This window comes from Zeus faber (assembly GCF_960531495.2).
Source record: "Zeus faber genome assembly, chromosome: 9".
Taxonomy (NCBI): Eukaryota; Metazoa; Chordata; class Actinopteri; order Zeiformes; family Zeidae; genus Zeus; species Zeus faber.
In genome coordinates this window covers 7,540,881-7,566,630 of record NC_137197.1, presented here as the reverse complement: position 1 = coordinate 7,566,630, position 25,750 = coordinate 7,540,881, and the positions used below count along the sequence as shown (strand labels likewise).

At 47.0% G+C, this 25,750-nt stretch overlaps 2 protein-coding genes across 8 annotated transcripts in view; one reads left to right on the top strand and one right to left on the bottom strand.

Annotated features, from left to right (window-relative positions):
• Nucleotides 1–4,182, top strand: part of mecom (MDS1 and EVI1 complex locus) — a gene marked incomplete at its 3' end in the record, with an annotated part of 152,663 nt that extends 148,481 nt beyond the window's left edge. For all 7 annotated transcript variants that reach the window (XM_080007174.1, XM_080007172.1, XM_080007169.1 and 4 more), the window contains exons 14-18: nucleotides 523–692; nucleotides 1,047–1,191; nucleotides 3,418–3,663; nucleotides 3,751–3,949; nucleotides 4,048–4,182. In XM_080007174.1, the coding sequence (XP_079863300.1) occupies nucleotides 523–692; nucleotides 1,047–1,191; nucleotides 3,418–3,663; nucleotides 3,751–3,949; nucleotides 4,048–4,182 (895 nt within the window). The remainder of the gene's footprint in view (nucleotides 1–522; nucleotides 693–1,046; nucleotides 1,192–3,417; nucleotides 3,664–3,750; nucleotides 3,950–4,047) is intronic.
• A 2,742-nt stretch (nucleotides 4,183–6,924) lies between these two features.
• egfem1 (EGF-like and EMI domain containing 1) overlaps nucleotides 6,925–25,750 on the bottom strand; it is a gene marked incomplete at both ends in the record, with an annotated part of 72,966 nt that continues 54,140 nt past the window's right edge. The window contains 12 exons of the mRNA XM_080007348.1: nucleotides 6,925–7,083; nucleotides 12,045–12,096; nucleotides 13,362–13,437; nucleotides 13,965–14,093; nucleotides 14,788–14,916; nucleotides 17,293–17,421; nucleotides 17,993–18,121; nucleotides 18,799–18,927; nucleotides 20,758–20,886; nucleotides 21,652–21,780; nucleotides 23,160–23,291; nucleotides 24,811–24,939. Coding sequence (XP_079863474.1) covers nucleotides 6,925–7,083; nucleotides 12,045–12,096; nucleotides 13,362–13,437; nucleotides 13,965–14,093; nucleotides 14,788–14,916; nucleotides 17,293–17,421; nucleotides 17,993–18,121; nucleotides 18,799–18,927; nucleotides 20,758–20,886; nucleotides 21,652–21,780; nucleotides 23,160–23,291; nucleotides 24,811–24,939 — 1,451 coding nt within the window. The remainder of the gene's footprint in view (nucleotides 7,084–12,044; nucleotides 12,097–13,361; nucleotides 13,438–13,964; nucleotides 14,094–14,787; nucleotides 14,917–17,292; nucleotides 17,422–17,992; nucleotides 18,122–18,798; nucleotides 18,928–20,757; nucleotides 20,887–21,651; nucleotides 21,781–23,159; nucleotides 23,292–24,810; nucleotides 24,940–25,750) is intronic.

The following is a 25,750-nucleotide window of genomic DNA, read 5'->3' as shown; positions in this document are numbered from 1 at the left end:
GCCAATCGAGCGAGCTAATTCCAGCAAGAAGAAAAGATGTAATCTTCTTGTATAATTTTGCATGAAGAGAGAGTTGGCTAGGGCCTCTAATTTCGAGGGGGGGGAGGTTAGAACCGAAATTTGTTGCGTGCTGGGTTTTTTTTTTTTTTTTTTTTTTGAGGGAATAATGTGATTTTATTGCGCTGGCTGCAGATAAGAGGCAGAGCCGGTTCACCTTGAACAAGCTCCTCCATCATGGCTGGGACTGTGGGACCAGAGTAGTGTGTGTGGGAGTATGTGTGTGTCTGTGTGTGTGTGTGTGTGTGTGTGTGGGAGTGTGTGTGTGCAACATGTGTCCACACGAGAGTGCGCGCGTGTTTCGGGGTCCAGCAAGATGCGTCCAATTATCTGTCCACGAAGGACGAATCGGTGTGTGTTCCTAATCGCTATCAGCCGCGTCTCCTCAGCTCTGCCTCCCTCCTCAACGACTCCTTCTCCTCCTCCTCCTCCTCCTCCTCCTCCTCCCCCTCCTCTGTCCCGCAGGTGCAAGTACTGCGACCGCTCCTTCAGCATCTCCTCCAACCTGCAGCGCCACATCCGCAACATCCACAACAAGGAGAAGCCCTTCAAGTGCCACCTGTGCGACCGCTGCTTCGGCCAGCAGACCAACCTGGACCGCCACCTCAAGAAGCACGAGAACGGGAACCTGTCAGGTGACTCATCCGGTTGCTTTTAGACATGCCTGCGCGGCCTCCTTTTTTTTTTTTTTCCAATAATAAATCCCAATTTCAAAAGAAGCTATTTTTGAGTGCCTGCCACCGGTAGTAAATACAGTGCGTGTATTTCTTCCCCAACGTGTCAGGCGAAATATCACGATAACGCTAAAAAAGACTTGAAAGAAAGAAATGCTTGCACTCAATTATCCAGCCCTATACATAGAACAAGAGCTTTCACTGCGTCTTTAAATCTCTGTTGTGTAAAATTTCAAAAACACGCGGTTTCCACCTGCCCCCGATGGGGAGGGCCGCACGAATCCGCCGAACTAAAGTCTCCCTCCGTCTCTTCAGGCACAGCCATGTCCTCCCCGCAGTCCGAGATGGACAGCGGCAGCGCCATCCTGGACGACAAGGAGGACTCCTATTTCAACGAGATCCGAAATTTCATCAGCAACGCCGACAAGAACCAGACGTCCCCGGAGCATTCTGAAGAAGGGTGAGGGCAGCTTTCTGTGTCGTGGAGCCACATTCACGCCTCGAAACGCAGAGGAGGGGTTGGGAATGAAAAAGTGGGACTCTACTGTAGGAGGTAAAACCATCACAGTCCCCTGCTTCATTGCCAATGTCTCTAACCGCCGCCTTTCGCACGTATTGTGACACGCTCCTGCGGTTTTGTGACTCCAGAGAACTGGAAAGCTGTTTTTGCCAACTCAATTCATAGCTCAGGGTCCTCCAACAAACTGCAGTTATTTTTTGAGTGAAGGCCACAGATATTGTATGACCTTTAGGCAAAATAGCTACATAGGTGTATTACCATCCAGTATGGCCTTATAAATAAAAGGGTTTTTTTTAAGGGTTTAGTGCTTTTCCAGCCGCTCATTTTCAATAACTCTGCTAAGTCCAAAGGGTCGAAAGTGGAAGGATCAGTGTCTTTATAATACTCTAACATTAAGGAGAAATGATGGACCACGCCATTATGTACACATATGTTTACGCGAGTGCACATACACACACACACACACACACACACACACACACACATACATGGATGGGGATGGAGCCCCTATTAGGCCCTCTACAGTCCTGTGGTCTGCGGGAGTTTTTGGGGTTTTCTTTTGTGTAACTAATTCCGGTTTGATCACGTCGGGATCGAGATCTCACACTGTGCAGAGCGAGGCGCGGCGCGGCGCGGCGGCGGGACTATCAGCGGGGTTTTTTGGGGGTGGGGGTGACGGAGGGAAGGGGTGGGGCTGGTGGAGGGGGGGGGGGGGGGCGGTGTCAAGCCCCAACATCTGGAACCAACATGTCCGCTGACAGGAAGGAGGCTGGAGAGGGTGGGGTCAAGGGGTCGGCCCGTGTTCCTTTCAAAGTGTGGCGCTCCCGACTACCCCTGATAGATACTTTATCCCCTGCAAATTACCACGTTTGAAAGCGTAATTAGCGAATCTGTTTTCTTAATCACAGCCTCCCTCTCTCCCTCTCTCCCTCTCTCGCTCTCTCTTCCTCGCTGGCTCTCTCCGGTACTCTCTCAGCGCCGGACGGTCTTTTCACCATGACTATCACCTTGTCAGCACTTGGTCCTCAAGGGGGGCCGGGGAGGAGGGCGGGGGATTGACTCCATCTAAACTGCGCCATTATCACCCGCTCGTAAAAGGGGAGAGATGGCTGAACGTTCCGCCTTTTGCGCTAAAATATGGTCCTGTGGCGACTCCCCCCTCTCCCCGCCTCGCTCTTCGAGTCGCGCAAACTCCGGCGTTCCCATAAAAACGGGAACGATAAATCATACGGTAAATACGATGAATCATATTGTGTTTGGGAACGACCCTTCAGTCCGCGGGGGCGAGTTGGTTGATGGTGTTTTTTTGTTTTCCGAACCCTCCATCTTCATCCCGTTTCTTTCTCATCCCGTCTCCGTCTCTCTCTCTCTCCCCCCTATTTCGGGACCCTTTGTGCGAGAAACTGCATTTTTCAGAGCTGACGAAAGACGTCCCAGAGTGTAATTAGTGAATCAGTCTTAATGTGGTTCCAGATGATTTACCAAATGGCGGTTTCCTGTGGTGCTGAGACAGTGGAGGCAGATTAAGACGCGGGGCCATTTGGAGAGCGGGGGCCCCTCTCTCCCGCTCGGCGGCGACGGTTGGCAGCGCTCTCATAACTCTCCCGCCAAATGGGGCTGTCAGCTAAATATTTTGCCTATTAGATGAATACAGGATAGTAGAGAAAATAAACACGGGGAGAGGCAGTGCACTCCGGCTAAGTGCTGCGACCGTGGAGGGGCCCCGGGGCCTCGATGACAAACGGGGGATTCCTGCGCCGCTCTACCCCGGGCCGCCATGTCCTGGAAGTCATACGCATCCTAGCTCTCTCTTTCTCTCTCTCTCTCTCTCTCTCTCTCTTTCTCACCCTCTTTCCCCTTCTCGATCTCAACCGCTCCGCCCCACAACAAGCGCTCCATCTCCTGTGCCGGTTGTTTTCGGAAAGAGATTGAGATTCTCACGAGAGCGTTCGGCAAAATACCCGCGGTCCACCACGGGGTGTGAAGGGGGGGCGTACGCGTTGTGCGCTTTCCATAATATTCTTTTATTCTTCTTTGTTTTCTCTTCCACCGTACTTATGTCCTCTTAACATGTATCTAAAGGGTTAATCCGGGTGGGCGGGGTCCGTCCGAGATTTGCACCGAGGACGGCCCGTGAGACTGAACCCGTCTCCCCTAACCCTCCAGGTTGAACGGCGCGCCATTCGAGGAGGAGAAGCCGCTGACGGCCCGCCAGGGAGCGCACGACCTGGAGGACGAGGACGGGGAGGAGCTCGGCGCCGAGGACGAGGAGGCCGAGGAGCCCGGCGGCAACCTCGAGAAACCGGAAGGCAAAGGGCTCCCGGGCAACCTGGAGGACGACGTCACACAGGATGAAATGGACTTCAACGAGCCGACGCACTTGGACCTCAACTGCAAAAGCTCTCCCACGGGGTAAGACCGCGTCAAATCTGCCCGGTCGGCGGGTTTGCGGCGTCAAAAGGACATATACAGTATTTATATTCCACTGATGACTTATAGGTATGAGGACGAGGAGGACCAGAGAGGCTTCTCAGCCCTGGATCACATCCGCCACTACCCGGACATGAGCAAGATGGAGGAGAGTGAACTGAGCGATGGAGACGAAGACGGGGACGGAGACGAAGACGGAGGGCCGTTTGGCTCCCCAACTCTAGCCGAGACCGTCAAACAACCTCTCTACAGAAAATCCAAGTCGCAGGTACGGTAACCTGGTCCCGGGACCAACCTGGTCAGGGCCACACCAAGCGCTTTCACATATAATGGACGCCGACGTCCTTCTCCCCCTCTTTCCCTCAGGCCTACGCCATGATGCTGTCTCTGGCTGACAAGGATTCCCTCCACGCCGCCGCCCACACGCCGGCCACCATGTGGCACAGTCTGGCCCGAGCTGCCGCCGAGTCCAGCGCCATCCAGTCCCTCAGCCACGTATGATGACACCCCGCCCCCCCCCCCCCCCCCCAAAAAAACCCATCACCTACGGCACAGGGACCCCTATCCACCGAGGCCCCCTTGGACCCCCTGCCCGAGACTGACTGCTAAGCAGAACCACGGCCCATCTGACTGCTGAGCACAATGCCTTACACACCGAGCAGGGTCCCTCTGCTTCCGGACGCCAACCCTGGCCCCCAGCAGACCCCCCCCCCTCACCCTAAAAAAACTCATCGGTTTCATTAACGTCCATGAAGAAGATAGTGATGATTAATTATGGTGAAAATAATAATGCTAAAGTAATAGCTGTATTTATTCTGCTGAAGTCTCTATGTTTTTGCACAGCCACGGCAGCTGGTGGACATATGGAAATATGGATGTGCTGATGATTCACGACTAAAATTGCAATTTTTATTTTTTATTTTTTCGAGGGACCTCGACCCGCGCCAAGAGAGTGGGATCGGCTGCGTCTCTAGGGCGGCTCCACGCCTCGCCACGTTCTCGCAGCTTTGTAAAAACGTTAACCCCCCCCCCCGTCCCCCCCGTCCCCCCAAACACACCCACCCCCACCCACCCCCAGTACAGCGCGTCTCATCTGACAACGAATTTCTCATTTTTAGACCCATCTAAGCACTCGAGACATTAATGTGTTTCTGTAAAACATGTACTTGTACCGGAGAAAAATCCGACGCGCGGAATTTCGCGGCAAAGTCCCCGGTTCGCGTCGTGGGCGAAAATAACGACAATAAATAAATTGGTAAAAGAATAAATGAGTCATTGTCAACCCTGAAATCTGGCCAGTTTCCTGTCTGTTTTGCGTGTGCCTGCACAATCACAGCACTGTACACAAGTGTCGACCACCTGTTCTCACTGCACTCCGCCCCCCGCCCGCCTGCGCTACCTGTGAAAGGATATAAATAGATTGTCTTTTTAGTGGAAGAAAACCTTTTTTTGTTTGTTTGTTTGTTTTGTTTTCTGTTGTTTTTAACTGAGATTAGTAGCAAGTGCTGAAGTTAATCGTTGTTCTGTAAAAAGAAAAAAAAAAAAAAAAAAAAAAAAAAAAAAAAGAAAATGGCATAAGCCGATGTCTTTCCAAAGCCCCCCGCCCCGCCCTCCCCCTGGAGCCCCCCCTTTTACTAGTCAGCCAACGATGCCACTACATAGCCTGAAAACTAGTTGTTAGATACTCCATGCTCGTGTGTCTTTCTTTTTTTTTTTAGACAATCATATTTTGTTTTTTTTTCGTTTTTCTTTTTTATTTGGTGTTGTCGATGTTATTTGCTGTTGTTGTAAGTTGAGACTTGTATTTATTTCTTGGTAAACTGTAGTTTGTTTACTGAATAGCACTGCTCTTAGTCTGGGTGGAGGGGAGACTCCTCGCTGGGCCGATCCCGGAGATTGACGGGGTTTGTAGACAATGTTTTTTGAGTGCCAGATAGTATTAAGCATACCATTCACTCCAAGTTCTTCTAATGAAAACCGGTCAACGAATAGATATTACATAGGGTTTTTCCTTTTTTATTTTCTATGACAATTTAATGATTCAATTGTAAAGAAAAAAAAAAGAAAAAACATTATAAAGGATCAAATGGTATAATTCCTTCCTAAGCGCATGATTGGTCTGATAAGTTCGGAATCTGACTTTTTCTTTTTTTTTTTTTTTTTTTTTTTTTTTTTTTACGGTTGTCTGCAAGCTTGTGTGGCGTTCGGTTCATGTTAATCCCTTGTGCCAAACCTATTATAAATAAATAACAAGATTACTTTTCATTTATCCTCCCATTTTGAGGGACCAGATTGTTTTTATTTTGTCGTTGCTTTGATTGTTTGTTTGTTTGTTTGTTTTTTTCTCGTCGTTTTGTTTATAATCAATCTTAAAAAAAGAGTAATCAGCGAGTTGAGGTACTTCGTTTTAATGCTTTCTACAATGTAACTGTTATGCATTTCAATTCAATACTGTGGGAGGAGAAACTTAAAAAAAAATAAAAATAAAGGACTACAATGTGATAAAGTCGTATTTCTCACACTCTCTGTCTTGCTCTTCGGACGTCTTACTCACCCACTGGTACTCGACTCTCCCCCCGCCCCCACCACTCCCAGTATCCCTGTCCTCCCAGTGGCTGTCCATCACTGGGGTCCAGACGCTGCGTTCCGCTCCTCAGAAACCCTCAACGCCGAAGAGCCACCTGGCTCTTTCTTCTGGCACTCCCATGGCCTCCACTAGGGAGGGAGAGGTCGAACTCCCTGGTCCTCCTTTCTCTTCAGGCCTTGGCACATAACGCACACACACACACACGCACACACACACACACACACACACGCACACGCACACACAGAGAGGGAGGGAGGGATGGATAAATAAAAAAGGGAAGGCCAGACCGGAGAGAGGGCCTTAATGTGGTAGTGGGAGCGGAGGCAGGAATGTGTCCTCTTTATTTGTGTCCATTTGTGGGGCATGATGGATGAGGTGGGTAGATGCGATGACCTGGCTCATCGCTCAAACGCTCTATAAGAGTCCCATCCTGCAGCAGGCCTCCCCCCGTCGCTGCTGCCAGCCGACGTGGGCGGACATTGTGGCTGGAGCTCCATTGTCCACTGAGTGGCTCGGGGGGGGGAGGAGCAGTGGGGGTGGGGGGTTATGGAGAATTGGGCATGACAGTGGAGATGGCTGGCGCTGACACTCCACATTTACAGTGCTGTTGGCACCCTAATGGATGGGGTGTTTTCTTAGGGCCTGTCGTCAGCCCCTCAGGGCTCCGCGGGGCGTCCGGCTTTGATGAGGTCGCCGGGGGTCAGGCTGCATTGATGAGGTCGGTGTGGGTCGTCCAGCTTTGATGAGGTCAGCTCTGGAGTGGTGGTGGCGGTGGTCGGTGTTGGGCCCATAATGGAGCGGAGGTGATAATGGCCCTGAGTCGGGGTTCGAACCCGTCATATTCATAAAGTGCCGCACAATGGGAATGCTGATCACAGGCCTAATTTACTTCTAGGACGCGTGTAGTGCCAGGACGTTGTGTCATGTGAGGCGTCGCTTGAAGAAGATTTGTGGCTATACGTACAATGTAAGTACTGCTACAGTACAGAGGCCGTAGAGGAGCGACCGTGTAAAACACTGATCACAACTGAATTTCCACAACAACTCCTTCGGCAGGTGCGACCATATAGCGACAGTGTTGCAGCAGGTGTCCAGCAAGGAGAGATGAGCTTTTCCCAGAAGCAATGTGAGCTCAGAGCTGATGTCCTACATAAATATGAAGTGAATTAACCCTAACCCTCTGTTGGCCGAGAGCGGGTCAGTGACACCATCCTCCGTCCACCACGCCCCCTGGTGGAACCACTCACATCATCTAAATGAATTCCTTCAAGAGGTGTTGTGACTCTAATGATCAGAATATACACAAACACAGTTACAAATATAAATCAGAATTATTATAGATGTCACAATAACGATAGAATTGTCCATCTGTGTGGGCAGGACGTTGGGCAAGAAGGCCACCGGCGTAGATTTGGCGGCGTGACATCTATAAATGTTATATTTTGTTTGTCTATTTCGATGAGCTCGATCCACGCCAGGTCCACGTGTCCTCTCACACTTGAGACGTGGCTTCAAATGATTACCTCCATTATCCCAAACCTTTACATTAAAAAAAAAGGCCTCTGTGTGTACGGAAGCGAGGCCGGTTTGGGCCGGGGCGGGCTTTGTGAGTGTGTTTGAGGAGCCAAGCAATTGGGATTAGTTAATATGAGCTGTCATATTTAAATATATTGTGTGTGTAAAGGCAGGCACGTGTGAGTGCGTGTGCGTGTGTGTGTGTGTGTGTGTGTGTGTGTGTTTGTTTGTGTGTGTGTGTGTGTGCCGTGGTGGGTACACCATGCGCAGTGCTCCTTGGGGTGTAGAGCCACTCAGCTAATGGGACAGCTGGCGCAGCCTCCGAATCCATCAGGCCTCGTTACGACTCCCTCTCTCTCTCTCTCCCGGAGCCTCCCCCTTTCTTCTCACCGCCTCTCCTCTCTCTCTCTCTCTCTCTCTCTCCCTCTCTCTTTCTCCTCAGCCACCCCTTCCATGCAGCCTGCCTTTCATGGTATGTCGCCGCCTCGCTCCTCTCGCCGCATCATACATTATGGCCCCAAAGCGAGCGGCCATTACGACTGGCAGCTTTCACGCTGATTGACTTGGCAGCGGTGCTGACCGGGATGCCAGGGGAAACATTGTGAAGAGGGGATGGCAAGGATGGGTGTGGAAGAGCAGCTTTCAAGTCAGGATGGAGGGGGGGGGGGGTGGGTATGGAATGGTACTCACTAACTAACAGTTGGCACAATTGTGTGGTGTGTGTGTGAGTGCGTGTGTTTGTGAAGGTGTGTGTGCGTGTGTGTGTGTGTGTGTGTGTGTGTCGGGGAGGGGGTTTATCCACAAATCATCACATCGAGTTTTTGTTGTGTTTACAATAAACGGTGGCACCTCCTCTGGTGGTTTCCTCCCATGTACAATGTGTGGGTGTGTGTGTGTGTGTGTGTGAGTGTGTGTCTGTGCGTGGAATCCAGCCAACGGGCCAGTCAGACTGCAGCCTGGAAACCGAGCAACCCCTCCGCTCGCTTTCTTTCTCCTCTTCTTCCACCTCTCCTCTTCCTCACCCGCTCCCTCCATCCTCTTCCTCCCAGAAAGCCGGAGAACTTAAGCCTCGCCCTTTCATTCGACTCATGTGGCACTTCTAATCAGTGCAACATCCACTTGGACGGTGGTGGTAAATTGCTCTAGTACTAGTTTCTAGGTTGGTTGGATTGTGTAGTTCAGATCAATTCAGGCCCTCCATCATTCTAGGGACCAGGGAATTAGACATTGGGATAACCCAAACTAAAAAGGAATGTGCATATTAACATAATTATGTTGGTTTTTCTGTGACACCATCCTCACTCATGTCGAATGAGGTGGATCCAGTGGTCCTCTCAGTTTAGAGATCCATCTGTCTCAAATCTCCAAATTGTGCGCCACCCGGTGGCGAAAATCTCAACGTGCACCTACGCCCACCCTGTGGCCTTGACCTGATACTTGTACCTACACATGTATTTTCCGACAGAAAATATGTGTATATTGTAATTATAGATTGCAGATTGATAGATACATTACGAATATGGGTCCGACACAATAAGATTTTTTGATCCTTTGATTGTCAGTCCGACACACGAAAAATGACCGAGGTTGTCTTCTCCTAAACCGCTCTATTTGTTTACACTCTAGAATGTGGGAGAATTCCTAGATGCCCATCTTTTTTGCAACGTTGAGATTTAACATTTATTTTTCCAAGCGGCACAATCAAATGGTGCAAGACGTGTCGAAGTCAAAGTTCCCCCACTTTGCTCTTTTATCTGAACCGACAGCTTTGACGGTTATGGTTCAAAACTCCCGCTGCCTTCTGGGAGATCTGGCTCAGCATGGATCGGAGAGAGAAATTATCTCTGGGACACAGCGAGGCCACTGCAGTGATAGAATCGCGGCGTAGAGTAGTGTACGCTTAATTACTGCGAAAAAGTACCCGAGATGTGATCTTACCTTGCAACGGGCTATTTCATCGCCTGTTTCCTGCCCTTCCTCCCTACCCCTCGCTCACCCCTCTCCCTCGTCCCCCTGATAAGCAAGCCTTCTCCGTGCATGCTTCCACTGGACCCACTCGCCCCAAATGCTTTTATAGCACAAAGAACATCTTTGTTCATAGGCTGGTACTGGAAAAAAATTTTGGATGGTTTGGAGAAATCCAAACCTGCAGCGGCATGGCTCCGAGCATCCCAGTGCAGTCCAACGAAGAAAAGAAGATAGGACAACAAATCTGCAGCTGGTCTCAGGTGATTTCACTTATAGGCTTTGTGTCCAGGTGCAAAGAAAAAGTAAAAAGGTCAGCGGGTTGATGTATTGTGTCATATATTGCACGATAACAAAAACAAACAAATTACACTAAAGGAAGGAATTGTCCCTTAATGTAATTTGTTTGTTTTTTTGTAATTTGTTGGTTGTTCCACAGTGGGGATGGAGAGCTGGAAGAACTGCAGCCTGGATCCCCGGAGCATCTTTTTTTTTTTTTTTTTTCGTTTTAGAGTGGTAGCCATTATATAAGGCCCAACAACAACACACGCACGCACGCACGCACACACACACACACACACACACACACACTTACCTCCACCGATCCAACTTAATGAATACATTCTTCTACATTAGGGGTGGGACCATGGTGTAGCGATGCTGCAGCAGTATCCATATTCAAGGTGTGCCTAAGGTTATGGCTTCCTCTTTCCATCTTCTATTTAGACAGGTTCCGTACTGGTAACCGGACCACGATGCTCCACCTTTTCTATTTGTGGGTAGATGGGGCGGCTGGTGCGGTTGCGGCAGAGGCGGTGGTGCGATGGCCACCCAGCGCCGCGTGGATGGATGGCCTCTCCGGGACTGTTTGACTGGAAACAGGTGTGTGTCATCCCGAGATGAAGGCCCGGCCGATAAACATTATTGGAGAACATCTGCTGCTTGTCACAACACGGGGGCGAGAGGCGGCAGTGGCGGCAGCCCCTCTATCCATCAGCCCGCCGCAACGGTGTGTGTGTGTGTGCGTGGGGGTGAGGGAAGCTCTGGCCTCCACCGGGGGAAGAGCGTTGAGCCATCACTCACGAGGCCGACGGGGGCACGGTGGCCCGGCGGTCTGGGTCCACCTGCCCACTGCCTCGGCCACCGGGCGGGGGGAAAAGCATGCTTCACTGCCCTGAGCACCGGCTACACGCAGCCCGGTTGCCACGCCGACCGTTCCACACACACACACACACACACACACACACACACACACACACACACACACAGACACACACACACACACACACACACAGATAGGGATAAACACACACACACACTTCAGACAGGTGTCAGGAGGCGGCCATGGCCTTACTGCTTGACCCTCCGCGCCGGCTGATGGGGAAGCAGGCGGGCGGGGCTCCCCGGCTACACCCAAACCGCTCCATCAGGGAGCCGTGACAGCTGGAAACCCCCCCAGCCTTGCGCTCTTTACACCTGCACAACTCAATACGCTTCCCACCTCACCCGCGACACCAACCCCCCCCCCCCCCGATTCACAGGACCCAATACCATGCAACACTGCTTCCACAGCACACGGCTGACATTGTGGTAGGTTGCACCACAAATGAAGAAAGCAACAACCAAAGAATGTCTCCATGTGTTTCTGCTTTTAACCTGCAATCGAATGAATACGTCTTTGTTTCATCAGTTCAATTGCATATTTTTTTCTCCACGTTTCTATACAAAGTCAAAGCCACAAAAAGAGAGTACAGATGTAGAAACACGACACACGGCCATCAAATGATACAAATCGCTGGGATGAAATGAGCGCTGTTGAGCAAGAGGCAGATATATCTAGGCAGAGAGTGCAGCAGATTATAATGTATATAACTGTTATTCACCTGAGATACAACACATATACACGTTTAAAAAAAATAATAAAACACACCCTTATTTACAAGAAATGTAGCACCGACAGTAAATTATTGCAGAGATGGTGTTTCACCTATAATTTGATGTGGTGTGAGAGACGCGTTCCTGTCAGATTCTATGCAATTTAAAGGGACATTCCACCCCAAAGCAGAAGTAAAGTCATTTAACTGAGCAAAGTATTGACTGAAGTGACGAGAAGTGATGGCAGGGGGATATTCGGCAGAGCTACAGATCATAACATATACACTTCTCTCTCATAGTGGATCATTTATCAAACTTCACATATTTAAAATCCATGGTACATCAGAAAGCATGAGTTGTCCATGTCCCTATTTCTTAAAAAGACAATATGAAGCTCATTTTCATCTGCAGTTAGACTAACCTTCACACTCATATAGCAGAAGCCCAGCGCGGACGTCTCCTTTAACGCTGCACTATGACACCAAAAAAAACAAACAAAAATAACATTCTCAGTGCAAATGATTGTTGAATAGGAAAAATTTACGGATGAAAAATGTCTGCACCGCTCCATTTCATCAGTCGCTTTCATAACTCAGGTTTAACAAAATATTAAAAATTCTGATAATTTTTTCATCATTAAGTTGAAGATTATTCACCCTTTCAGACTCTTGTTTGAATGACCTCCGATAGCCGGGATAAATGATCCCGATGAAATGGTGCGGGGATTCTTTAGCACGCCGGTGGATAGATAATAAATGATCAGCTAAAATCACACATCAAAACCAGACGTTTACAAACCATTAATATCATGATAAAAATCGGACAAACTAACGCTGTGAAAACAAAGCAGTAAAACCCTTTTTTTCCCAGCTCCTAAACAGGCAAATACAGAAATATGAGTAGATGCAACGAGTTATTTTTGCTGCACAATTTAAGGGTGAAAATATGTTATTCACGATTTGGGAATTTAAAATTCCTTAAAAGCGGGGTTCAATTCAGAGCCACGCCCACATGATTCATCCACTCTCAGGACGTTACCGTGCGTGGATTTGAACTAGTCCTTATTTATGAATAAAGGATCCTCGCACCGCAATTACATTCGTCGAAAAAGCCTCCTTTGAAACGAACATGACATCGCGCGACCACAAACCCGGCATTTCTAAAAAAACGATTTTGGAGTCACCCTGTCATCACCGGACGCAGGCGGAACATTTTAATTCAGCGACGGTCAAATCGTGACACATCAGCCACCGCAGTTCCTTTGCAGACAAATTACAAACACAAAAACAAACAAAAATAACGTCCCTGTGTGATCCTGAGGGATAATACCCACAATGCAACAGTTAATGGAGTCGTAGATGCGTCAGAGATATGGGTGTAAAGCGCGGCCGGCTGTTAAAATAATAGAAATCCAGTCTTGGGCGCCTTCTTGAAAAAGCAGTTTCTAAGTGTGAACAACGATATCCAAGACATCCCAACAACCCCATTTTTACCCAAAAAGTGATACTTGCGGTGACGGTGCTGTTTTTGGAAAAAAATAAAAAAATAAAAAAAATCCAGCTCGCAACTATCGTCTGTACCGCCCTCTCCCCTTCCCAAAAAACAATCCCATCAAACCAAATGTCAGCTCTCTGGTTACGGGGGTTCTGCGGAGGCCCCGGGGCCCCGGGTGATCTTAGTATGGCACCAATTAAGGGGAACTGGCGCTGAACGTTCAGCGCGGAGCTCGGACCTCTACCTGGGCCGCGTCGCTTTGGCGCCCGCTCTCCTCCTCCGCTGGGACGGAGAGGAAGCGTTACGCTCGTCTTGGAGCCCTGGTGTGAAAAGGGGAGAAAAAAAAAGGAATTGGACAAAGGAGCAAAAGAAAAAAAGAAGACGTTCAATCAAAAGCAAATGTTCTAGGAGCTTTTTTTTTTTGGAGGAGGAGAAGTGGAACTCGGTTACGTAGGACTCCTGTGAGTCGGGCTTTGAGGGAGGAAAGTGGAGACGGGCTCCAGTGGCTCCACGCTGGGCGACCATTAAAATAACTGTCAGGAGACAGGAGGAGCAATCGAAGGAGACAGCGAGAGACACGCAGCACTTACCCACGCTGCATTTCACCAGTTTTACAGTGTGTGTGTGTGTGTGTGTGTGTGTGTGTGTGTGTGTGTGTGTGGATTTACAGCCAGATATGTGTGTGTGTCTGTGTGGGGGTGTTACAGTGAGATATGTGAGTGTATGTGTGTGTGTGTGTGTGTGTGTGTGTGTGTGTGTGTGTGTGTGTGTGTGTGTGTGTGTGTGTGCGTGTGTGTGTGTGTGTGCGTGCGTGCGTGTGTGAGGGAGAATCTGAGCTGATATTTACCTTCGCTGCAGGTGGAGCCAAGCCGAGCGGGGGGGCACAGGCACTGACCGCTACGCCCGTCGCACCGGGCCCCGTGGGAGCAGCCGCACTGCAGGAGACACCCGGGGCCAAAACGCTCCCCACCGCAGTCTGGGAGGGAAACAGAAATAAAATATGTGTAAAAAAAATAGAATAAGTAATAATAATATGTAGGGTAACTTTTAATTTTAGAAGGTTGTTTTTAGAAAGTTATTTACTGATGGCCAGTTGATTGGTAATTTATATAAAATTCCTGATTAGCATTTAAAAAAAAAACTGTTCTCAAACTAAAGTAACGTAAATTTCTAAATAATTTAAATAAAATATATATACTCTATAAAAAATTATATTTAATTTCATAATTAAATAAATATACAATACATTTTAATAAATGTAAATTAAAAAAATAAAAGCTCCAAGTAAAACCATAGTGGAACACTGCTATGTGAATTTTTTGTGTGTTTTTTTAAGTCATTTACTGATGGACAAATGATTGGTAATGTATACTCAATTACAGATTAGTTTTCACAAAATAAACTGTTTTCAAGGTCAAATGAAACTAATAAAATAATAAAAAAAATTAAAATAAAATGAAAAAATTATATATATACATATTTAAAATCAATTCTGATTCAATTTCATATTTTAAAAAGTTATATTTAAATTAATTCCTATCTATTTAAATAAACTCAAATAAAAATAAAAGCACCACCTAAACCAATAGCATAGCAATGCAATCACTTTCTTCAGTTAGGCTATGATGAAAAAAGCGTTAAAATAGAGGATAAAAACAGCCAAACTGCACCTTCTTCGCATCTCTCTCCGGTGCGTCCGGGGGGGCAGAGGCAGCGTCCTGTGGCCGGGTCGCACAGAGCCCCCCCTGCACAGTCACACAACTGCTGACAGGCTGCTCCAAAGCTGCCAAGATCACATCCTAATACACACGCACGCACGCACACACACACACACACACACACACACACACACACACACACACACACACACACACACACACACACACACACACACACACACACAGTCAGGTATGTCCGTGCAAGGGCGGTCCTAGTGATTTGGAGGCCCCAGGCAGGGGCCTCGAAATTGCAACGTTCTTTTTCTTTCACCTCATAAATATGCGATTCTAATAAGAATAAAGGACTTTTCGTTCCTAGAGTTTGTTCCAAGGTTGTACACAGATTCTATCTTGTCAACTCCATCAAATTTTAATTGCGACTACTTATTGAGGAATTCGTTCAACCTGAAGTCTTTTTTTCCTTATTCTTGTTATTTATTTTGATTTAGGTTATTGTAGATCTTTCATGGACAATTTCTACCTGATTTGGTATATATGCCCGAGTCTGCCTGTCTGACCTTTTAATGAAGTAAAATAACTCCAGTGCAGTGGTGTGCACAGACCATTTTTGGGGCAGGGGAGTAGTCATCGTCTCACAGGGGCTGGAACCTAGGAGGCCTCTGTGGTGTGATGGGTTTAGACGCTGCCTGTCAGTGCTGCCGTCACAGATTCAAGCCTGCATTTTGCCATCCGAGTCACCGCCATTCTTTCAAAATCAGACGACCGGAGCAGCCGACGTCAGTCGGCAAGACTCGGTGGCTCAAAGAGATAAGTCGCTGCAGGAGGACTTGTGGTCGGACGGCCGAGAGAGCCTGTTGAAAGGCAGCACAAAACTCAGTGGCTCAAGGAGATAAGTCATTGGGTGAGAACTTTAAGTCTCGGAAGTCTTGAGGGTTCGATGCCGGGTGATGTTTTGAAAGCCGGGAACACGCGTGCGTGTTTAAAATCGGCCAGAGACCAGGGCCGAGCGTCAAATGCGACCTGGCGGATTCGGAAGGTTCAGACGCTAAGTTCCAGTGCCGCTGTCACGGGTCCAAGTCCTGATCCTTGAAACAAACGATCAGAGAGATCGCTGTCGACGACAACAACTGCAGAGAAGAGTGCCCAACACTGGAGATGTCGTACGCCCGAACAGACTGCGCCGGAGAGACTGCACTGTTCTCCTCAGCGGTTTTTTATTGAAACTAAGATGTATGACATCAGCATCCAATGTAGAAGATGACAGGGGTTGTTTCTAGAACTCAGTGCCAGCTGCAGGGAACCGTCTTTATCGCTACAGTAGCCAGCTCTGAGGTGTTTCGAAATAATTCCGCTGCGCACGGCTTTCTCGCGGGAAACCCCACCTAGCACCATCGTTCCCAGAGGCTGGGGCAGCGCCAAGTCCCCCCCCCCCCCCCCCCGCCCCCCCACCACCACCAAAAAAATAAACAAAAAACCCACCACAGTGAGATTTGTTGCTGTTGCGATGCGGCTACTGGGGCGGAGAAGGAGTCAAAGCAGCCTGACATCCGTGGACGTGTTATGGGTGCACGATTACAACACCATCACGCCACTGGAATCGCCCCCACACTCAGCCCTGATCTCCGAGTGCCTCCGAACCCTCAAGTCCTCCAACACTGAAGTTCTCACATTTTAACGTATCTCTTCGCACCACCGAGTCTGACAAAGGTTGGCCATGTCCGACAGAACATTTGATTCGAGGAAAGGGACTTGGACGGAAAGGTCAGCACTCAGACTGTTTTAGACTTTCGGAGGGATGCAACAAGAATGCATTAAGCGAGGAAGAGAGGAAACACCTGTCTCCCATCAAATATCCTGTCTGTCTGTCTGTCCACCTTCCTGTCTGCCCGCAGGACACACTTTAACCACAGAGATCTTCCTTATTGCTCCAAAATATCTATGTATGTATATCCATCGATCCATCCATTCACTCTTGCATCATATTTCTTGCCCTCCACTTTTGACACCCCTGGGCTCGTCCTCTCCCGGTGACCGACGTTCTTTTTGCAGGAATCTGCTACAGGAAGCACATCTTTAACAGATTACTTTCGGGAGCGTCCCGGTGGCTCTGGCTGTCGGGGCGCATACCGAGGGGCTGCCGAGCACACGGGGTGAGTTTGCTTTTTCGCTCACATTCTGCCGTTTCTGACTCATATTTATATCCTTCAGCCTCTGAAGTGCTCGTCCACTCAGAAACTAATAAACATGTCGCTTAACAATAGCAACGACCCATACCTGCCAAATCTCAGAACGTTCTTGAGGTTGCCAGATTAGATTGTTAAACATAATACACAATCGACACTATCTCCCCAATAAAACCTGGCCACCCAAAAATGGTTGCGAACAATGTGTCTGAGTCTGCCGGTGTGAATGACCTGACATTAGTTTCACAATGTCACTTGAGGTTAATAGACTTTATCACAACTAACTGAGTTTACTTTTACTGAGCGTACTTACGTTTTTGGCACTTTGGTCCGTGGCTCCCAGGGGGACACAGACAGAGGCCCGTCACGTGGTCACATGACTGCCCCATCGCACACTCACAGGGATGAGCACAGCCGACCCCGAAAAGCCCAGAGGGACACCCTGATGAAAGAGGAAAACCAAAGGAATGAGATCAAATTGAAGTTTCTCACTGGCGTGGAAATAGATTTTGTTCAATTTGACCAATCGAGAGGTCTGATCACTTCATCCCTTTTCTCGCCTTTTATTCAAATAAATTCAAATCTATTGTCATTATACTACATTTGAACAGCAAAAAAAATTTTTTTTTAACCTATTACAAGGTGTTAAACAATGTGGAACGCAATAGAAATGTACAGATAAAAATCATGAACACATTTAGATGATTGCAAATTAAAGTGGTAAAAAAAAAAAATATCCAAATTTGATATTTATCCCATGTACAGTATTTCGCTAGCACTTTACAACAAGTGACGAAAGTGAGTAGAATATCCACACCGTCCAAAACAAATGAACTGATCAGAAGAAACCATTCTTTTGAGAGATGGAAAAATTAATTACAAAAGAAAAAAAAAACCTTTTGATTGAGTTCTAGGGCTTGAAGTATAATCCACCCAACACGGACATCTTGTTATTTTAGTCATAAAGCGAATAAAACAGACTTATCACAGCTACACAACAGTGTGCGTCGTACTGTGTTGGCAGGAGTGGCCGTAGTGTCCGGCGCGGCAGCGGCAGCTTCCTGTCTGGCCGTCGCAGGTCGCGTTGTTGAGGCAGGAGCAGTTGTGAGCGCAGTCTGGGCCGTACTTCCCCTGAGGACACGCTAAACACACACACACACACACACAAACACACACACAGGACATTTGCAGTAAATCCAAAATGTAAAAAAATAAAATAAAAAATAAAAAAAGAAAGAAAAAAGACTTAAAAAGACTTAATAATAGTACAAGCGGTGCTTACGCAGCATCTAATCCAAATCTACTCAACGCTTTTCACCGCAACCCACCGTAACATCCCTGCACGCCGTGAAAACCAAAGATACAATCACGCTTACAAAGTAAATTATACAAGAAGTCTATTACCCCCGTGATTATAGGCTTGGACTTTTTAAAGACTTTCAAGGAGCACAAACCGGGATTCAATGGTTGCTGCAGACAAATTATGGAGAATATTTTGAGATATGGTACACTTCTATGTTCCTTGAGTGACAGTAGTTGATAATAATATTGCTGATATCAATGTTAGATATTTATAGAACAAGTAAATAAATAAATAAATAAATAAATAAATAAATAAACAAACAAACAAACAAATAAATAAACAAACAAACAAACAAACAGATAAATAAATAAATAAAATACATATGGCAATAAATGCATCATAGATTTACTGGAATATTTGTAAAAAAGCCGGTGCTTGATTTCCAGTGAAAACATACACATTGATGTTAATTATGTTACATCAGTTATGACATCTACTATTTGTCCCAAAATGTACCTGTGGCACAGTGCTGTCCGGTCCAGCCCAGTCCACACCTGCAGACCCCGTCCACAGGGTCACACAGCGCCCTGTTCCCACAGTCGCACGTCTTTCCGCACTGGAGGCCGTAGCGCCCCCTAGGGCAGGCTGAGGGAGGAACCGTAATGATTTCGGTGAATATCGGAGAACAAAAAAAATGCTTAGCAACTCCCAACTCCTCTAATCAGTAATCCAAGCGTAATGCCCGTATGTAAGCATGTGTAAGTACATGCACACTAACCACACTGGAGTTTATTTAAGCTACAGTTCATTAGTACCACGGGAAAGTGGTCTAATTTGGCCCCCGATGCAAAAGAATAATCATGTTTCTCTGGGTAATTTAGACAGGAAAAACAATAAGCAAATCCTCTTTGATTTTGGCTGTTTATTTATTTGTTTCCTCGCCAAGTCTGTCGACACGGAACACGGACAGCAGACTAGCTCTGCAAACATTCAACAAGAACAACATAAGAAGTTGCACGTCCACGGGCGAATGGCGCGATGGAAAGTCCCGTGTGCGGCCCCGCTGGAACTGCTGATGAGCAGAGAGATGAGGAGGAACTGAGCTCTAATCTGCTTCCCTGATCATCACCAGAGCCCCAAAATACCGAGGACATGGAAAAACTTGCTGAGCTAAATATGAAAAATGAAAGAAAATAAATGAAAAACAGACCCATTGTTTTGTGTCTGGGAAGACTTGCTGGTACGATTTAAAAGCATGAAAATTACAAAGTTAGAGATTTACGAGTTTAATCTGGAGCTTGTCAAAATTGGACATTTCTTAGAAATGTCTTTCAAATTTCTGTTTAATTATTTTTCTCTTTTAAATTCAATTTTTTTTACTTCCCCTTGCTTTAATTGCAATAAATTACCCTTATTGACCTGTTTATTTCTTAAAAGTTTAAAACAACGTTAATCGCCTTTATTTTGTTCTTCCACTTTCAACAAGTGCAGTTGGAATCTCGTAAGCTTATACTTTATTTTCTGAATATTGCTAACACCTGTTTTTATCTTATCTTAACATTATTGGAGAAAATTGCCCTGTTGACCATAACCATTAATATTAACCACACATAACACCATGCATGCACTGGAACTAATTTAACGACAGCTTTGTAACTACACCAGTGGTCGCTGCTTTGAAGAGAGGTCACATCGGGGTGTCACATCCGGCGTTTTTTGCACCGAACAGTTCTGGGGACTCCCTGAGGGGAACTAGGAACCGGGGAGGTTCCCCGAGAACGAAATACCATCAAGGACGTTTGTTTTCTGGTTGCGTTCGCGGTTCGTTCGGCGTCATCCAACGGAGATTCGGCACGAGTTACGTGTTGAATTTACTCTGTAACTTTCGCCGATTTCACCTTATCAGTCCAACCAAAATCGACTATTGTAAGGAAATAAATAAAGGAAATAAATACACCTACAAAAAAATATACTGTTCTTATTGGGTTTCATTTTTATTGTTTTTTTTTTTTTTTTATTACCGCTGAGTGTGCGTGGGCTGGTCCCTACCCACAGTGACGCAACGCGACCGGGCAGACTGTCCTCAGTCCGAGGCACCGTGGACTAGTCTGGACCGACCACCGTGCACTGACGTCACTGAAGGTTGCTCTTGTGCTGGTTGGTCCATGCGTTGGAGCAGGGGCTAAAAAGTCCCTCAAAACAGCGTCCGAGGAACTACGATTGTTCCTAGTTGCCGCGGTGTGGACGGAAAAAAAAGGGACGGCGCCTACGAACGTTGTTAGAATTATGAAAAAGTTCCCGCGGTGCCAAAACGCCTATACAACAAGCTCTGCAGCATCAGTACCGGTTCCATGTTTCCATGTGCTGCAGCTGCGTCCCGAGATGACGTTTGTGTTGCAACTCGAAACAAACCCAGGCAAGCTGTTAAAAAAACAAATGAACCAAAGAAAACGTTTTGGTCTCTCAGTTCCCCACCTTGCTGGCAGGAGGGTCCCGTTCTGCCGGGGGCACAGCTGCACCTCCCAGTGGCCGGGTGGCAGCGCCCCTCCGCCCCACAGGAGCACATCAGGGCACAGTCCTTGCCATAGTAACCAGGAGGACAACCTGTGGAGAAAAGCAATAACTGGGATAATGTGCGGGCCAGCAGGTCACTATCGCAAAATAACCCCCGGCAAGGGTGATCCGGAAAAATGAATAAAATAAATAAAATAATACATTTATCGGGATTACTACTACAAACATTCTACTCCTGGGGCCGGCTTTACACCGAATCTGATAAATGATAACAACTCAGCTGAAGTCCATTCATTTCTATGGAGAGACGTAATCTGCAAAAATGCGACAAGCAAAGACAACTGTTTTTATAAAGTCTAGACTGAGACAAATCATCCACAACAATGTAGCTGATACTGTCACGAGGTGGCAAACTATTCGCCCTCCAAAAAAAAAAAAACGGCCTACATATTACTAAACAATTTACTGTTATTAATGTGAAATTGGATATCCACGTTCACCTCCTCTGGTCTTCCGTTGTGGTTCCCATGTCACATCGCAAGAGGTCGCCACTTGCTAGTGTTGGCATAAGCAGGTGGAAGGAGGTATGTGAGAGCAGACGGAGAAGTAGTTGCCCGTGACAGCAGCCATTATTCAGAAATAATTGTCGCCTGATTGCCGCTAACGACCTATCATGAAGTTGATGATGTTTTGGCTCGTTGGATGTCGGTGGCTTTCAGACTGAAGGGGGGAAAAAAAAAAAAAAAAAGATGCAGGACAGAAGAACTCCCACCCGCCGCCGCCACCACCACCACCACCACCGCCCTCCTACCGTCCTGGAAACTCTTCACTTTCTCTTGTGGTTTCCTGACTCACCTGAGCTGCAGTCGGCGCCGATGAAGCCGGCGGAGCACCGGCAGGCCCCGGTCCCGGCGTCACAGCGGCCGCCGTTGGCGCATCTGCATCTGGACCTGCAGCTGGGACCGTACGATCCCTCCCGACATCCTGGACACAAAGGAAACGGTCGAGACCCGCGGACAGCCTGATCATGGAATGATTAAGGGCATGAAAAGCAAGGGCCGCTTTTATGTTTCTTCCTCCTTCCAGTCAACATTTAATGGAGGCCGTTAAAGCCATTTGAGAATGTAATCGAGACATAGGACTGTGAAAACAAACTTTGTGATCCTGGTAATTAGGAACTTGGGCCTATTTCCAAAGGAGGAACTTAGCTCTGAAATCGGGTCCGCTTGGATAGTTCCTGGTTCCAGGAAGTCCTCATCAGTCAGGTGGTACTTTTCGGGGGAAGCGGGCTACCGCCAAGTTTCCTCGCGGTTCGTACGGTGGCAAAGCAGCCAATAACTCTAATAATAATCTAACAATAAAAAACTGTGTGTATATACATATGTATGAACACACTAACTGACATGTGGTGCGGCCTACACAGTAGACCCAGGTTCGATTCCCCGTGTGTGAACTCATGTCTTTCAATACCTTTCAAACTGGACAATAAAATCTTCATCGTGAGAGTGACTTTATTTCTTTTCTTTTACAGTAAATACAAGGACAGAAGAATAAAATGGATGAAGAAAGACAACCAAAGTCAAATTCCACTTGATCACTTTGGTTGTCGTTCTTCATCCATTGAACGGCGCCACCTACTGGACCGGAGTGGAGCCGTTTGTTGTATAGCCGCGCGCAAAAATGCCGTGCGGAAACAGCCGTCGCGCTTTCATACGCCAGCTCACTCATTCGCATAATCTTCACAGGTCCTGAGGCCGCGGTGGAAACGCAGAAAACGAGGGGCTGAAGGAACATTTTAGTTCCTTGGAAAAAGTTCCTGGGACTAAAAGTTCCGGACGCAGTGGGCGGAAACGCGGCTTAAATGGTTCCTCATCTCAGTGCTTGCACCCTTTTGGAAAGGCGGCTTATGGTGACACTAATTATTCGGGTACTTTCAGGTCCGGCTTTTGGTGTCAATTCAAAGGCCCTCTGTGGTGTGGGGAGGGTGTGGTTTGAGCAGCCACACCTGTCCTGGGTCTAGGTCATTGGGGCCCAGGATCAGTGCGGCTGCATACCTGCTGATTGGTTTAACGAGAAACAGGTAAAATTCCCATCGCCACACAGAGGAGGGGAGCCCTTGTCGTGACATACTGTCCATCTGCTCCGGGCTTGCTCCACCTAGCCCCCGCTCTACAATAAACTGTTTTGTTCTCAACCCTGTTGGCTGCGTCTCTGTGCCGCGGGGGCCCCTGAAAGCGCCGCTCGGGCGGCGCGTGGCAGGCGGATCTGCCACACCCTCCTTACGACGACTGGATTTGGTTCCCTTTATCTCTACATGAAATGAGAGCCTAACAGTAGCAGCACGACAATCCAGCAGCACTCACGTAGCTCACAACGTGGTCCGTGGTATCCAGGCAGACAGGTACACTTTCCAGAGACGGGGTGACATTGCTCATGGGCTCCGGAACACCGGCAGAGCTGGCCGCAGTCCTGGCCATACACGCCATCTGGACAGGCTGGAACAAACAGGCAGCACTGGGATATTCAAATTTTTTTTTTTTAAAAGGACTCAACAAAGAGACATTCTGAGCCAAAAGTTTATCATTACAGGTCCGTTTATCAACGTAGTCCAATACTGGTCAAAGAAATTATGATACCAAGGCTGTTATTAAAATTGTGTTCATTGCATTGAAAAATGAAATGCGACACCCGATACCATGGTAAATCTTTCTCCAGGGCCACGCTTTTGTTTATATTTGGATTGCAGTGTTGATTTAATATCCTTTTATCCTTTAATAAGCATGTGTTTAATGTCATTTGCCTTCAGCCATCTTGAAATTATTCGCCGGCCAGATGGGAACGTTCAGTATCGACTGGTTACCACAAGTTTAGTGTCCAGGACTTTCCCCGGTGCCCATAAAAACACTCACACACGCAGTTTGACACACATTCCCCATCCACAGTCACATACTCATATCATCATCACAGTAATGAATGGGGGTCCACAGACGAACGACCAGTCACAGCGAGCGAGATAAATCTGTGACCCAAAAATATTTTCTGGTGAGACCGCAGCACTTAGCCGCTCGGGCCGGCAGCGTTAGGCAGCGCGGGGGACAGATAAGAAAGAAACTCCAGACTAAAGAGGCAATTACTGCCGCTGTCATTATGCGTGTCTGCCTTCCAAAAGCCCTTATCCGCCACCGAGGAGACAAAAACAATGCCTTCTGTTTTACTTGGCAACTGGTGTGTAACATTTATCAGACGTCTGGGGAGTTTGTTATGAGGAGGCGGAGGAGGAGGGGCGGGCGCTTGAGAAGTGGTGAGCATACGAGGCACGACGGAGTAAATGAATTAGAAAATGTCACCACTAAAAACCGCTGCCGGGGTTGAAGAGAGAGTTAATGTCACGGTTTGGACGGATATTAGCGACTCTTCTGCGTGAATCTCAGTGACGATATGCCCACCGGTACCAGGCTGGAGTTGGCAATCCATTATGGGACGCTCAGCAAAGGATTTCAGAGTTTGTTTTCAAGCATCAAAGATACACAAATAGGGTGGAAATCCAGAACATCTTCCGTGCTGGATGGATTACACAACAAGTCCGAGAAACCCATCCGATACTCCGACTTTCTTTTCATTTTCTTTTCTCAAAAGTACCACTTCTACTGGTTTATTGCTTCTTTTATTTTTTCCTTACTCACGAGGGGTCGTGGGATATTCTTTAATCTTTGGGTGCCGTTTTTTTTAGTGGCGGACCCCGCCACCAACAATGGAAGCAGCATATAGAATAGCACAAACATAACACATTCAATGGCTGTTTCTTAAAAAATATGACAGCTAAATAAAGTAACAAATATAGTCATTTGAGATTACGGAACACGACTTTAATCAAGAATAGCACTTAAATTGTCTTAAGAAAGTGATGCAGCCAAACTTTGCAACAAAAGCACGTCCACTCGTGCCAATTCTTGTGTATGACACATTAATTTTGCAGAGATCTAGCTCTCTTCTCCATTTTATTTTGACTCTTACTTTTCTCGCATCCATTCCCAGTGAATCCGGCGGGGCAGCCACAGCTCCCAGTCTGGTGGTGACACGACTCCCCGGAATGGCAGCGGCAGCGCTGGGCGCAGGACGCCCCATAGGTCCCTGGCGGGCAGGCTGGAAGTCATGTTCACACACACAAATATTATAATCATTTTGTTTCCGTCAAAGAATACGATTTTTTTTCTAAATTACACTGAGAGTTTAGTAGCTGGGGAATTGCATATACATATCAAACTTATAAAAATCGATTAATAGATTCTGCGAACAGCGAGGAAAAAAAATACAATAAACGAGAAGTTTAACGCATTTCTCACCCCACATCAGGACCCACATTAACACAACGAAGATACAAATAATAATGATAAATATAGCTGCAGGCAGCAATACACTTTGTTTTATGTACAGTTGTACAATTCAGTTTAATACATTACTTGTCTATATTGTAATGCAGTGAACATTTATGTAACTTAAACAATAATTTGCAATTTGAATTATTATGGAGTAATTTGTCAAGATCACAAACACTCTCTGCCTTTTCATTACAGTTTGTTAAATTTAGTTAAAGGAAAATGTTTAAACATGACGTTTATGACAAAAAATATATATATATTTTAAACGATATCTTGTCATTGTTATGACTTACCTTGTTACATTGAAATACATTCGGAGTGTCATTTTCAGTAAGTTCTGTTTCCATGAAATATGAGAACGTTGTGATATTTCTGTGGGTAATTACCATTGCACGCCTTCTATTTTGGTTTCTATTTCCATCTTCTATTTCTATTATCTTCTATTCTATTCCAACGCCTGGCTGGATCTTGAACACATCACTGAGTCGCACGTTTCAGTGTTTGAGGGACCCGCTGGAGACATTTCAATGATTCTTTTTTATAATTTTTTTCTTTAATCAGGCAAAGTAATGTGG